The 15,817-nt window shown below is 43.7% G+C and overlaps 1 protein-coding gene across 3 annotated transcripts in view; it reads right to left on the bottom strand.

The window, feature by feature from the left end:
- Nucleotides 1–5,567: 5,567 nt before the first annotated feature.
- APOD (apolipoprotein D) overlaps nt 5,568–15,817 on the bottom strand; it is a 52,009-nt gene continuing 41,759 nt past the window's right edge. For all 3 annotated transcript variants that reach the window (XM_014860137.3, XM_070511431.1, XM_014860136.3), the window contains exons 3-5: nt 12,579–12,700; nt 9,203–9,291; nt 5,568–6,058 (exon numbers count right to left, since the gene is read on the bottom strand). In XM_014860137.3, the coding sequence (XP_014715623.1) occupies nt 5,823–6,058; nt 9,203–9,291; nt 12,579–12,700 (447 nt within the window). In that variant the 3' untranslated portion in view covers nt 5,568–5,822. The remainder of the gene's footprint in view (nt 6,059–9,202; nt 9,292–12,578; nt 12,701–15,817) is intronic.

Here is a 15,817-nt window from a genome sequence, read left to right as displayed (position 1 = left end):
TTACACTTTTCTTATTTATGTTTTATTCTGAAATAATGTCCTTTTATATGTAGTATATTGTATTTTTCTGCATAGTGCTTTTTGCATTTATCCTTCTACATATTTTAAATTTATATAAATATATATTTTATAAGCTATATGTGTTGATACATGTAGCTCTCCATTTTCCCTGTTGTGTAGTATTTCATTGTGTGTGTATGAGTGTGTGTGTGTGTGTGTGTGTGTGTGTATACCACAATTTTAAAATCACTTCTTCTGTTGATGAACATTTAGGTTGTTTCTAGTTTCTTAGTCTTTCAGATAGTGAGGCATTGAATATTTTTTGCACATGTCTCTTTGTGCTCATGTTCAGAAGTGTTTCTAGGATATTTACCAGAGAATAGAATTACTAGTTCAAAGGTTGTGCCTTCAGCATCTTTGCTAGATATTGTCAAATTGTTCTGCAAAAGTACTGACATAGGGGCCGGCCCCGTGGCCGAGTGGTTAAGTTCTCATGCTCTGCTTTGGTGGGCCAGGGTTTTGCTGGTTTGGATCCTGGGTGCAGACATGGCACTGTTCATCAAGCCATGCTGAGGCGGCGTCCCACATAGCACAACTGGAGGGACCTACCACTAGAATATACAACTATGTGCTGGGGGGCTTTGGAGAGAATTAAAAAAAAGAAGTACTGACGTACTTGGAGGGTTGGGTTTTGACAGCTGGAGATCTGAGTGAGGGGAATGATGTGCACCAAAGTCACGGAGTTAGGAGACATAGGGAGCAGTAAGCAGTCAAAGCGATGGTTCTCAGTTGAGGCCTGACAGTAAATCTGAATTGCTCAGGGGAATTTTTTGCAATCTTTGCCCTCTTTTGCCCACTCTCTCCCCATTCTGGGATGTCTTTGCAAGGTTCTGAGATGTTCTCCCTGGTATTGTGGCATGCGTTGGTTGAGAACCAGTAGACTGGGAAGCTGAGAAGGAGCAGGGAGAGAGGAGGCGGGAGAGCTGGGTTGGGAGGACCACTGGGAGGGCTGAGGTGTCAGGCCAGGAGAATGCATGTCAATCCGAGGGCACCACAAGTGTCTGAGCAGAAGCTGGGTACCTACTGCTCTGCAGGTGTCCAGAGGCATCATTAGGGCCTCAGCACCCCCAGGTTAGGAGATTTGGGATAAAGCTTTGTGTATTTGATCATGTGTATCAAGCTCTGGCCTGTGACAGCACTTGTCTCAAGTTCCCCTTCTAACCTCACTCACTGAAGAGTCGCTTTATCATTCAATGAGCTCTTGCTCCCCTGGGTCTCTGGTTGCACGGAAGATGCTGAAGAGTTGGCTTATGGTTGGCATTTTTATATTATAATTATAATTAGCAGCCCAGGAAAATTCGGGAGAGTTAAATGTGATACTTCCAATGCATTTATAGAACATGACATATTGTATGAGTAAAATGTGTATATCCCTGTGGAAAAATGTGTACATCCAAATAATTTAGCAAGTGAAAAAAGATATATATATGTTGATTTAAAAAAGTGTGTGTATGTATGTGCATGTGTGTGTGTTAAATAAGGATTAGAAGAAGACGCAAAACAATGCACAGAGTTGACCTTTTTTTTTTCTTTTGAGGCAGATTAGCCCTGAGCTAACTACTGCCAATCTTCCTCTTTTTGCTGAGGAAGACTGGCCCTGAGCTAACATCCATGCCCATCTTCCTCTGTTTTATACATGAGATGCTTAGCACAGTATGGAGTGCCAAGTGGTGCCATGTCTGCACCCGGGATCCGAACCGGCGAACCCGGGGCCGCGGAGAAACTGAACGTGCAAATTTAACCACTGCGCCACTGGGCTCCCCCAAGAGTTGGTCTTTTAAGTTTATAGCTTATTTTCCCTATAAAGGTACAGGTACTCCTTCCTTCCTAGCAAAAATTGTACTTAATGAATCAGTACAAAACTGTAGAACTAAAGATGTTTGACCTAGAAGAGACCTTAGAGAGATGTCATCTAGTTTGGCTCTTTCCACGACGAGCAGATGGGAGACAGGCGCGTGAGGGGAGGACTCTGCTGGAGTAAGCGGCTAAGTAACCAGTCAGGAGCTGGGACTAGTGCTCGGTCCCATCCCCGTGAGTTTTCCGCCACGGCAGTTCTCAGCATTACCAACCGTTCAGACTACCTTATTCTGCCGGAAAACATTAGATAACTCTTGATACCTTTATTTTAATTTCATACTTAGTACTTAGTCAAAATACTGATTTTAGCATAAAAGTTGACCATATTTAATAAAACATTAAAAATTTTAATAGTTTCTCATAATGATCAAGGTGAGTGGTTGCTTTTTTGGGAAATCTTTTATAAAATAACACAATGTTTAGATAACTGTGAAAATAAAAACTTTCTAAATTCCCCGATATCTCCCTTCATATCTCCTAGAAGTGCACGCAGGTACTTGGTGGTGGTAAAGACTGTTTTATAACACATCCTGTCTTCACAAATCAAGCCATCATCTCAGAGGTATTGGGAGTGTGGTGGGATGGGAGAATAGTCTGGAAAGGTCTCACAGTCTTAGCTAATTGTTGGAAGAAGAGGCCTATTTCTCTGAAGCTTGGCGCTAGAGTTGCCAGAGGGTCAGACTGAACTAGAAGGGGGTTTTAGGGTCTAAAGTTTTAGGGTCTACACTACAAATACCCATAGCAGAAATAGCAAAGGAAAAAAAATCACCTTGTAATTCCACCACTGTAACACATAATTGCTTTCATTTTCTCTGTTCACTTTTAGTCCTTGATTTTATGCCATCATTTTGTGTAACTATAAACATAACATAGTTACAATGCTGCATTCTTTTTTTCACTCAACATTATAGTGTGAACACTTGTCTTAGGGCTAATTTGGTTGCAAGGAACAATCACTTAGTCAAGTTAATTTACCTCAGAAAAATGTTGTGTGTGTGTGTATGTGCCTAATCTTACAAGGATGGGAACCTAAGACAGCTAAGCTCCATAAGGACGGGAGCTAGGACACGGAAAGCCATTAGCTACGGAAGCTGCTCTGTCAGGGGCATAGGTGGGACCCCTGCTTATCTTTGCATTTCTATTCTGCACTCTCATAACTTCAGCTGTGCATGGCCAATAATGGCCACCCCAAACTATATGACCTGACGGTTCCTGAGTTTTCAATCATTCTCTCTACAGGTTTCTTAAAGTCAAATCCTGATTTGATTGGCCTAATATATCTTTTCCATTCAGTTAGGGCACAAAAATCAGAGGTTTCGATTCGGCCTGTGATTGAAGGCTGAATCCTAGTGGCTGTCAATATCTCAGGTGGACACATCTTGGTCCACTTGGGTGTGGCCGGGGAGGTGGGGCACATGCTCCAGACTCTAGCTCTGCAGGCAGCAAGGCCATGTGCAGAGACCTCCGGCCCCACCCCCAAGCAGTGAGTGAGGGTGGGGAGACACCAGCTCCTATGTGGCCGTGTAGTATTCATAACTACGAATTTTAATGAATGCACAAGATTACATCAACTGGTTGTCCCATAATTTATGATCCCATTCCTCTGCTATATGTTTGATAGTTTAGCTCCTTTCAGTTTAGGGGCTGCTATAAGTAAAACCATGATGAACATTTTTGTGCATACATCTTCCTTTTCACCTGGATTATATGGAATAATTTTTTTTTTTAAAGATTTTATTTTTTCCTTTTTCTCCCCAAAGCCCCCCGGTACATAGTTGTGTATTCTTCGTTGTGGGTTCTTCTAGTTGTGGCATGTGGGACGCTGCCTCAGCCTGGTCTGATGAGCAGTGCCATGTCCGCGCCCAGGATTCGAACTAACGAAACACTGGGCCGCCTGCAGCGGAGCGCGCGAACTTAACCACTCGGCCACGGGGCCAGCCCCTATATGGAATAATTTTAAAATTACACAGAGAGTACATTCTCTGAGCACCTTCAGGAAATAAAACATAACCTTGTATTTTTTGTTAAAAGTATCTGTATTGGCTAGAGATTTATATGTAGGTAGTTATGAGCCAAATAATAGGATGTGCTGTCTGGGATTTTCCTCAAAACACTCCAGGAAAAAAACTGGAGGATGGTGGGTGATAGCTGAAGCAAGGCTGGCGAAATGTTGATGACTGTTGGAGCCGATGATGGGGACATGGGGATTTATTATATACTCTTGTCTCCATTTTGCTGTTTACTTCCCACTTTCCTTTTCTTTCTCTCCCTTCTGGATTTTTTGCTGGTTTTGCCCATGTTTCCTCTAAATACTTGGTGCCCCCATGTCCATCCATCTATACACCCTTTCTGTAATCCATTCATATAAAAAATTTGAGCCTATGTCTTGGGCAAGACACTGGAAAAGGTGCAAAACGTAGTCACTTTCATTGTTTTAGAAGTTACCAGACAGCTGATAAGAGAAACGCAATCACGACTTATTTTGTACCATGACGTAAGAGATAGGCAGCTTAACACTCTTGGGAATGACTGCAGACTAGAAGGGGAGCCACGTGCTCTCTGGCGGGGTGGGCAGTGTGATAGGGCAAAGGGGCAGCGGCCGCAGAGCTGGGAGAGAGGGTCTTCTCCTTCAATACGTACCTCCGCCTTACCGCCTTTTTACCCAGTGTTTTTCAGCCTTTAGGAATTTTGAACTGGAAGCTCCATTTCGTGGTCGTATTTATTTAGTAAAATGAAAATGGTACATATTAAGATCCTTGGATTTTTTTTTTGTTACCTTTAATATAAAGCATTAAAGAGCATCAAGTGCTCAAGAAAATTAATACTTTATATTCATGCTGAAAAATTAAAAACCAGATCAAATGGCTTAATTTTCTATTCATTTCCCCAAATGTTAGTAGATTATAAATGTCATGTGGGCTCAGAGAAATTGTAGGGTGATAATTCTGAGGTCTCTCTGATTTTAAAAGTCACAATGTAAAAAAAACCCTCAAGGTGGTTCCTGCCTCCCTGAAGTCGGCACACCCAGAGGCGAGAGTGTGCAACCTGGTGGGAGCCCATGGCTTGCAGGGGCTGAGACGTTCTCGGAGCTCCCACGGCCCCCTCCATAGGCCTCTGCTTTTGGCGCCTCAGCCAGGATCATAACTGCATGTTTACTTGTCTGTCTCCCTCACTAGTCTGGGAGTTCCTGGGGGAGAATAGGGTGGTCTGTGTTTTTCAATGGTTGGAATGCAGTTGGGGCTCAGGAAATATCAGTTAAGTGAAAAACCTCCCCACCCTCCAAAAAAAAGTCATTTTCTTAAAAAATATCCCCATAATCTTCTCCCTGATAGATTCTCTTCTTCCTTGCACACACCCTAAGATGGTCCCATTCTTCAGCCTGACTCTGAAGACCTTGTGATGAGAAAGTAAATACTTCAAAGAAACTGCCTGTCAGAGACTCAAAACCCCCAAATGGTCCCCCTAAAGGAGTGCCAACTGCAAGATGGGGGCACCTGGATTCAGAAGATGCCTGTGCCATCACCTTTCTTTCTCCAGAAACAGGGTAGTTATCGTTAAACTGTTCAGGGTTTAATTTTTTTTTTCCTACATAACTGCTGAAGGATTTCTAAACATAGCTTGTAATTAAAAACCCATAATAACTAATCCAATTCGGAATCTACTGTGAGCACAGCAGGTCAGCAACAAGTTTATTATTAGGCTTGCAAGGTAACAGGGTGCATGACTAAGCATTTGGGCCAACTTTCCGTGAGTTCCTCTACACTGGCTTCCACTGTCACATTTCCCTCTGGTATTTGCAATGGTTTGCCGTGGTGGGCTGATTAGTGGGTGCGTGCAGTGGGGTGGGGGAAAAGCCAAGCAAAAGAAGGAATATGGAGTGAATGCGGCTTCCCTTTAGAGCCTCGTTACAGGGACTCGGGGCAGTTCACCTGATCTGTGATAGTCATTTTCTCAATGTCAATGTCATTAGCGGTCAGGATATCTTTTAGATAGGTCACTGTTTCTGGAGGGAGATAAGGGTTTCTTCCCAAGATCCAAACATGATCCAGATGAAAAAGCCAGATGATTGTGGTACAGGAGTACACGAGGGCGTAGTTCTCGTAGTCGGTGGCCAGGACCCAGTACGGAGCAGAAGGCATCACTGAGGACCAGAGGAGGGCAGTATTAGGAGGGACCAATGCAAGAGAAACCTTCATCTCCAGGACCCTGGAAGCCAGGCTCTGGGGCCCATTCTTCTAGGTCAGTGATTCTTAATTCTGGCTTCATGTGGGAGAATCACATGGGAGCTTTGAAAAATACTAGGCCCACCTCCCTCTGTCCCTCCCTGGATTCTGATCTGGAGCTGGTCAGGACTTTTAAAAGTGGTTCTAAGGTGCAGCAAGAGTTCAGAGCCATTTTGGATCCTTTGTCCCTGGTAGCAGGTCAGTCTCCGGAAGCCCACAGTAACTCGGATGTTGGCTGGACTCCCTGGACTGACAGGCTACACTCAGCAGCAGTGCAAATGGAGGCACCACTTGGCTAAGTAGAATCAGGACTATAAGGTCAGGGCCCCAGGCTTTCTGAGTCTGTACCACTCAGCTTCCTCTTTTTTTTTTTTTTTTTTTTGAGGAAGATTAGCCCTGAGCTATCTGCTGCCAATCCTCCTCTTTTTGCTGAAGAAGACTGGCCCTGAGCTAACATCCGTGCCCATCTTTTTCTACTTTATTGATGGGACACCTACCACAGCATGGCTTTTGCCAAGCAGTGCCATGTCTGCACCTGGGATCCGAACTGGTGAACCCCTGGCTGCCGAGAAGCGGAATGTGTGAACTTAACCGCTGCGCCACCAGACTGGCCCCTCTCAGCTTCCTCTTGAGACTGCCTAAGGGAGGAGGCAGGGGCTAATGTTGGTTTGTTTTTCTTCCTGCATGACCTTCAAATATCTGTCCATTCTTAATAATATGGTAAATCAGGTGGTAACAGATTATAAGCTCTTTCTCACAAAGGGCCTACAGAGATTTATCAGTTGACATCTGTATAGAGTAGAAAGCCCAAGATTAAAGAGGTCCTTAGGAGGAGAGAGGGAGCATTTATCCTTTCCATCTGAATCCAGAAAACTCCTCTGTGAACTTGACCTCCACAGCCAAGGTCCAAGGCCCGAAAACTCATAGCCCAGCTTGTTAAAGTTAAAGATGGACCCACATGGGAGAAAGCGGTGTGCTGACCCCATAAGAAACAAAGACCTGCACACATAAGCAAGTCAGGGGTGTTTTGCTTTCCTGGATTTTAAGCATCCCACCTTCTCCACTGAAAACTAATCCCTCTGTTTGCCAAACTGTACTAGACCTCAGCACCCGTGAGCGGCCATGAGAAGCTGCTGGACAAAGCAGGCAGTCTGTGAGTGCTTAGAGCTCGGCTGAGGGTCAAAGACCCAGCTGGTTATCAGGACACCACGAGAAGACTAGTCCAGATGGCCACCCACCAAGGTCCCTCCTCCTTCTGACTTCCTACCTGTTTATAAATATGAAAACAGAAGGACACTTGGAGGATGTCTGGACAGAAGCCTGGACAAGGCTGGAGGACCTAGACTGAAGGCTGTTTCTGACTGACTTTTCAACTGTTGGTGCCACCTGCCCGGCTCACTCATGAGAGTACATATTCATCATATATCTGCTATCTTTGAATTTCAACTGCTTTGTGTATTTCCAGATGTTCTGAGAACTCTTCAGACCTGAGTGATTTGGGGAAAATACATCTTCCACCTCTTCCAGAAGTAGCAACGTCACGCCCCACTTGCACACACCCAGGTATGCACCTTCTATCTTCCTCCCACATGGCCTAGCTCTCAAGCACAAATTTACCTAGATATTTCCTCTTAGTATAGAAAACTGCCATGTCTCTTTGTTAGAAAACTTTGACAGTCTCCTATCGCTTATGGAAGTCACTTCAAACTCTCTACAAAAGTTAGTGAGGCCCTCCCAGTCTTGTCTCCTGCTCCACGGACCCTCCCATGCTCTAGGCTTCTTTCTCTAGGCCTTTTCTCATGCTATTCCCTTCACGTGGAACATCCTTTTCCATATTCTCCCACCCACCCTGCAAGACCCAATGCAAACATCTGATCTCTTCAACTGGAATAAATCTCTTCCCCTTCTGCTTCCCCAGCCAACAGCTCCTGCCCCTCCTATAGCTCCTGTTGCAGGCTCCCTGTGAAGGTTGTGCACAGAATGGCCCTCACTCCCATCCCCATCACTCAATTAAGAGTCCGGAGACCTAGGTTTTAGTCCCAACTCTGCCTCTAATTAGCAGTGACCTTGCCTACATCGCCCAGCTTTTCTGTACTCTGATTTTCTTATTTGTAGAAATTTCTAATTTGCAGAGAAGCTGACATGTACCTTAACGGTGTATTATCTAGTTTATCTTCCTGCCTCTGGGCATAGCTGTGAGGTTAGTTGCCCAGAGTCGCATGTGTGGGAAGAACTGTTTTCTCCTTCTCCCAGCGTTCTTATCTTGGTCTATAAGATAAGAACTTCCTCTCTGCCCCACTCTAGGGGCTTGATCTGTGGAGGCCTGGGGGTGGGGGTGGGGGCAGGTAGTGATTCCTTTTGCGGCTGGTGACTTCAGTATCCACCCCACAGGTGGGGAGAGGGGCTCCCAACTACTTTTGGCATCAGAAACCCTCACTGTTCTGAGCTGAATACTCCAGTGTATCTATATCAGCAATAAAACTAATATTCAGTGCTTTCTATGTTGCCTGTGTTCATTCCTCAGTTAGCCCAGAACTCAGAGGGCAAATGCCTGTGATTAAATATTTTTCAAGGACCCTAACAACGTGGCTGGAAAGCGGCAAGGCCAGGACTCAAACTTACCCCCTCTCTTGTCGTCTTTTGCCTCCAAACTTTGGCCCATGTTAGTTGTTCTGCTAATAACTACTAATTTTTCAGACCTCAGTTTCCTTGGGGAAATAAGCCTAGATTGGGTGTCCTTCTGCTCGTGCACTACACGCTCCAATCTGTGCTTCCTCTATAGAAACAACTACTGTAGTTTTATGGTCAATTGCCTGGGTACTTGTCAGTATCCACACTGGGATGTGAGCTCCGTGGGGACGAGGGCCAGCGCCGTCTTGCTCACAGTGCATCTCCAGCGTCCAGCCCAGTGCCTGGCATGTGGCAGGTGCTCCACATATCATTATGTATTGATCGTTATACGATGACACTCAGTTGTGACAGGAGTGCTCCAACCCAGGGTTCTAGCCTTCAGTATGCACATCTCCTGTCCCTGAAACCTCCTGAGAGAAGCGGATACTTACACCAGAAAAACTTAACCCCCAGCTTGGCGGGCTCTGTGAGGTTGCTCTGGGTGGCTTCACCTTCAATTTGATTCACAGTCCCATCAGATCTGCAGTGAGTAAAAAAAAAATCTGAACTCACTGAAAGTCAAAAATCAATGGCAGGCAAGATTTATGACACTAAGTACCATGGCGGCCAACCCTGTGATTTCTGGTTAGAGAGGCTCTTGAAGGTGGGCTGGACCCTGGTTCCGTTCTCTCCCCTTTCCTTTGTGACTGTCTCTGAGACCAAGGGAGGAAGAGAGCCTTGGGGTGATAAGAAGGAACAATTGCAATGCTCCAGGACTGGATAATATGTTCGGCCCTTGCACTTCAACACTGTATTTTGGACTGTATGCAATGGCCTGTAAGGCTGTTTCCTGCTCCCAGGCTCCAAATCAAGAGAGAATCAAAGAGGAGGGAAAAACAAACAAAACAACCCAATACTCTAAGAAGAATCATTTCTTTAAAAATGAGAAGGGGCCAAAGGAAAAATAAGGAGTGAATTGATTACTGAAAATAATGCAAAACCTAGAGTCTAGAGATCTGCAAGCTTTTCCCCTCTTTGGTCCTCAGTGATACCATGTGACACCATCTGTCCCATAAAGGGTTCCTGTGTCTGAGCTTGGACACCCCTTCTAGTTCAGCAAACTTCTGAACTCTTCCACGGGAGATTTCAGGGTAGGCCAGGTAAAAGCAGGCAGTGAGGGAACATTTACCACATTTCAGTGATTCTCAGGGGCAGCCAGCTGTCAGAGACACTAAATATGAAGAAATGTACATCTTACAAGTAATGCCACCTTACACCTATAATTGGTGGTGTTGTTTCTTTCTTAGTGGTATATGAAATGGTGATATGTCTGAAAAGTGGTGGTTTTAAATTGGATGAAATGCTTTCACTCTTTGAAGGGAGCTGGCCCTGTTTCTGGATAACTCCCAGTGACCCCATGGACCTGGAGGAGACAGGAAAGGCCTGGGATGGAGGCGGTGAAGAAGGGTGCTCGGCGTCAGGGTGCTCTTCCGAGGAGGCCGACAGAGGAGCTGCCTGTTCATCAGTCCTCAAGGGGGCAGACAAACAAAATTAGAGCAATAATGTGTGTCAAAAAGTCAGTAGGCTGTGATTAGTGGTGATGGATGTCCTAGAAACCAGACAATAAGCAATAGGTATGAGAGGGTGCGGAATGTTCTCTGATGCTCCTGGATATTGCATTTTCTGTTTATCATCATGTTGGGCTGGAGACTGTGCTCCGCTCTCTCACCTGGAACTCAGCCAGCCAGGGAAGATGGTCCATTTCTATTTGCATACAGTTGCTTGGCAACAAACCAGTCTCTTCCCAATAGACTTTTCCCCTTTTCACCATCACTTTTATTTTGCACCAGAAGAGTTTTCGAAACACCAGTCTGATCATTAACTCGCAGTTCGTTCATGGGAAAAATACATTTGTATTTTCAAGGGTAGCAGCAGACTAACAATAATCGGCAATATTTATGAAATGATTACTACATACCAAACACTGTTCTAAGTGGTTTACATGGGTTACCTCCTTGAATGCTCAAACACCCTAGGGGGGGAGGTTCTATTATTATTGTCATTTTATAGAGGAGCAAATTGAGGCCTAGAAAATTATCATAACTAAACTAAGATCACACTGTGAGCAAGTGGTACGACCAGGATTTAAAACCGGGCAGTCTAGTCCCAAAGCCTGAGCCCTTCTGCTCCCAGCCTGTCCAGCTGATGTGGTCCTCAGATTCTCTGCACTGGCAGGAGGATTCTGCTCAGACTCCCTGCATGCCCTCGGCTCACCCAGCAGTACTCCTGGGAGGAGAAACTACCATTTTCCTGAACTAACCTTTCTCCACGTGTCCTTGTGCCTTAAACGAGTATGACCCTAGAGGCAGAGTGACCTACAGCTCAGGATGCGGTAAAGAGGACTCCTGGCCAACTCTGAAGGAGCGTGGAGGAATCTCATGGGTTTTGGGGTCTGCGCCCTTGTCTGACTCTTGGTCTCAGAATGAGACAAAATATTTGAAATGAAGTCATTGCAACTTTGGAGCCTACAAAATTCCTGTGAGATCTTCTGGGTGTCTGCATCTCGATTCGTTCCTGGGCTCTGAAATGGGCTGGATTTTTCTTTAGAGGCCCTCAAGATTCTTATTTTGTTTCTTTGGTTTGTGCAGGGTCAAGTTTATGCACTGTGTTTTGGCTCACAAGCCACAAGAAGCTTAGCGGATAATGAGATGGTCACAAAAACCTGTCTTAGCTGAGTGATTTCCAGGCTGGGTTGTAGTTATTTTCTTGAAGTGGAACACAGTTCTCAAATCCTGTAGGGAACAGGAAGGACGGCCCTTCATTCCCAGCCTTTCTTTCAGCTGTCTTCTGTTCTCATCCCCATTTCACTTCTCCTTGGGTTCGAATCTCAGCTTTGTCACTTATAAGCTGTGTGACTCTTGGGCGAATTACTTTACCTCTCTGTATCCCACTTCCTCATCCATAAAAATGTGGTTAATAATAGTAGCTACCTCAGGGTTGCTATGGGGATTAAATGAATATACTCATTTACGTCCACATACATACATATATATATATGTACACACATGTATACATACATACAGATACAGAATAGTGCCTTGCACGTAGGAAGTGCTTAATAAATATTAGTTGCTATTGTTTATTGTTACTCTTATCTTTGTTGATGGAAGGTTGGTAGGAGTTCTTCCCAGGGGTCTTTTAAAATTTGTGTTTGCTTTCCAAAGTGTGAATTTTTGCATCAAAAATCAATGTTAGAAGCCCTCAGTAATACAAAAGTACACTTCTGTAGGCTATCCTGTTCACATAACCTAGAATGTGACTATGTATGTGTTTGATTCTTGCTTAATAAGAAAAGGCGTGTTCTAATAGTTAAAGCTGTCTGGAGATGGGATAAACTGTCATGGAAGGTGATGAGCTCCTACTTCCTGGAAGTATTCAGACAGTGGATGCCCCCTGTCAGGAGATGATGTAGAATGGGCTTCTCTCTTGGTTGGAGGTCAGACAAGATGGTACCAGGGTATCTATTTTGCAATGAGAGCAGGAACCCTGCAGTTTGGGTCACTGTTGAGTCCCTAGTGCCTCTCACAGGGTCTGGTACACAATAAGTGCTCACAACAGGTGCTCAGAAATGAATGAGTGACTTCTAGTCTCCACGGTGCTGCCTGACAAAAGCTTTCATCTCAGGACCTGTTGTGAGCAGGCAGTCCAGACCCAGCAATGACTGTGTCCTCCCTGAACTGGACTGCAAGGACACCCAGGCACTCCAGGACAGCTCTCTAAAGGGCTGGCTCCAGGATGTGCATTGCCTTTGAAACCACAGCCACTCACCTTAACTCCTTGTTTATCACTTTGACGTTTCCGTTTTCCTTTAGTGAGTAGTTGGCTTGGATACAGCTTCCCTTCTCAAAGCTCACTGGGATCTTCTCAATTTCATACCATCTTCCAAGATACTGTAGAGACAACAACAAGCAGAGCAAGTCCTGTGGCCCTCTAGGGACCTGCAAACTCTTCCCCATTGTTGTCTTTCAGAACAGAGCCCTTTCCTGGGGAAACGAGGCAAAATGGGCTGCATTGTTTTAAGCAGCAACTGAACAAGAAATTGATTCAAATGGGCATAAGCGAATCGGATGTGTGGGCATTGGTTGAATGCCACATTCTATTCCGAAAGTGCTCTTTCTTTAGATATGCTCTCAGTGTCCCCATCAGCCAAAATCTGGGTGAAATTCTAAACGCTGTAAAAGGAAGGGATGGGTCTAGATGATGTAAGATGCCTTCCATCTCAAACATTTTACGATCCTACAAGTAATCTCTGAGTTGTGTGCAAAGTCAGATAAGTGCACTGTGGGGAGCTGGGGCTCCAGTGTTGGTTAACTTCTCTTCACATGATCCCACACAGGGAGTTGGTCACAAAGGCTTTTGGCAAATGATCAGGGTTTAGAAGACTGTGTCGTTCTTCCACTGGGCTCGAGCTCAGTTCATAAAGGATGTGTGCCACTATGTGGGTGAGAGCGCGGGGAGGCAGCACTGTCCCCCTTCCATATGTTTGCCTTGCAAAGAGAACGCACCGACGTACAACCTTCATGGAGGGCAATTTGGCAACATCTAGCAAAACCGAAAATACATATACTCTTGGCTAGCAATTTCACTTCTGGGAATGTACCTTCCTGATAATAAAAAAATGATGTATGTATAAGGTTGTTCATTGCAGTGCTATTTGTAATAATAAAAGACAGGAAACAGCCTAAGTGAGCATTAGTAGGAGACTGAGTAAATAAATGATGGCACATCCATATAATGGAATCTTACACAGCCTCTTTTAAAAGAGTGATGTGCAATTATCTGTAAGATACATTTAATGGAAAAAGAGCCAGGTAAAAAATATAGTGTATATAGTGTGTATATTGAGCTACTTTTCATGTAAAAATGAGGGGAAAGGTTACTATATTAATTTTCTATTACTGCTATAACAAATTACCGCAAGCTTAAAACAACAAAAATTTGTGGTCTCTGTACAGCAGAAGTCTGACCTGGGTCTCACTGGACTAAAATCAAGGTGCTGGCAAGGCTGTGCTCCTTTCCAGAGGCTCTAGCGGAGAATCTGTCTTCCTGCCTTTTCCAGGTTCTAGAGACCATCTGCATTCCTTAGTTTGAGAACCATTTCCCCCATCTTTAAAACCAGCAAAAGCAGCTCAAATCCTTCCCTCATTCCATCTCTGGCTCTTGCTCCATCATCATCCCTCTCTGACCACAGCTGGAAAAGGTCCTCTGCTTTTAAGATTTATACTACTCTTGCATCTCAAAATCCGTAACTGGAATCATATCTGCAAAATTCCTTTTTCCAAGGAAAGGAACATATTCAGAGATTCCGGGCATTAGGGTGTGGACATCATCCTGCCCACCCCAGTTATGTATGTATCTGTTTGTATATGTACACAGTAGCTCCCCAAAGATACACGATAAACTGTTTTTACTGGTTGCTAATGGGGAGGGACACTAAGGCTGGAGTAACAGGAGGGGGAAGGCAATTTTTCATTGTATATTCTTTTGCATCGTTAGAATTTTGAACCATGTGAATATATTTACCTAGTCAAAATATTAATTCAAATTATTTTAGAAATTTAAATATGTATTACTCAACAGAATGAAGTCAAAGAGATGTACTTACCTTCAAAAAGTCAGAATTTGAAATGAGAACATACTGCAAATAGGTGGCAATATTGCCTCGGTCACATGGTTCTCTGTTCAAATATATGTCTACATTTATGACATAAATTTTCCACTCATTTATTAAAACACACCTTTCAATTAAAACCAAGTAACGGGGCTGGCCCCATGACCGAGTGGTTAAGTTTGCGAGCAGTGCTTCAGTGGCACAGGGTTTTGCTGGTTCGGATACTGGGCACGGACACGGCACCACTCGTCAGGCCACGCCGAGGCGGCATCCCACATGCCACAACTAGAAGGACACACAACTAAAATATACAACTAGGTACTGGAGGGATTTGGGGAGAAAAAACAGAAAAAAATAAGATTGGCAACGGTTGTTAGCTCAGGTGCCAATCTTTAGGAAAAAATAAAAATAAAAAATAAAACCAATGAACTTATTAATTTAAAGCACCAGGAATAAGGTTAGAGGTCAACTGGTTTCATAGGCATCCTCAGAAAAAGCTTCATTATTTATATAGGGCATTTAAAATAGTTCTATTATTGTTAAGGTGACCCTAGTGTTCCGCAATTAAAACTGAGGAAGCGTGATTTTCCAGAAAAGAGGAAACTCAGAGGTGGAAGATTGATTTTCATGTCATGCTCCCTCATGATCTCCTATTGTTTTCGTGATGGCCTTTTCATCTTTTGAGCGTCAGTGTCTCTATCTAAATAAGCAGAATGCAATGTTTAAAAAGAATCCTAGAAAAGAAGAGGTAAAACTATCTCTATTTGCAGATGACATGATTTTGTATGTAGAAAATCCTAAGGAATACACACACACACACACACACACACACACACACTATTAGAATGAATGAATGAATTCAACAAGGCTAATGGATACAAGATTGATATGCAGAAGTCAAATGTATTTCTATACTTACAATGAACAATCTGCAAATGAAATTAAGGAAATTCCATTTACAATAGCATCAAAAGAATAAAATACTTAGGAATCAATTTAACCAAAGAAATGCAAAACTCATATTCTGAAAGCTATAAAACATTGTTGAAAGAAATTAAAGAAGACCTATGTAAATGAAAAAGACACCCTATGTTCATGGATTGGAAGACTTAAAATTGTTAAGATGGCAATACTCCCCAAATTAATCTATAGATTCAGGGCAATCTCTGTCAAAACTCCAAATGGCTTCCTTGCAGAAATTGACAAACGGATCCTAAAATTCATATGGAAATGCAAAGGACCCAGAATAGCTAGAAAACCAAAGTTGGAGGACCCATGTGTTCTGATTTCAAAACTTACTACAAAGCTATAGTAATCAAGACTGTATGGTATGGGCATAAGGATAGACATATAAATCAATAGAATAGAACTGAGAGTCCAAAAACAAACTCTCACA

Source organism: Equus asinus, chromosome 5 (genome assembly GCF_041296235.1).
Source record: "Equus asinus isolate D_3611 breed Donkey chromosome 5, EquAss-T2T_v2, whole genome shotgun sequence".
Lineage (NCBI taxonomy): Eukaryota > Metazoa > Chordata > Mammalia > Perissodactyla > Equidae > Equus > Equus asinus.
Note: the sequence above shows the minus strand (reverse complement) of the source record. Positions and strands in the feature narration are given on the sequence as shown.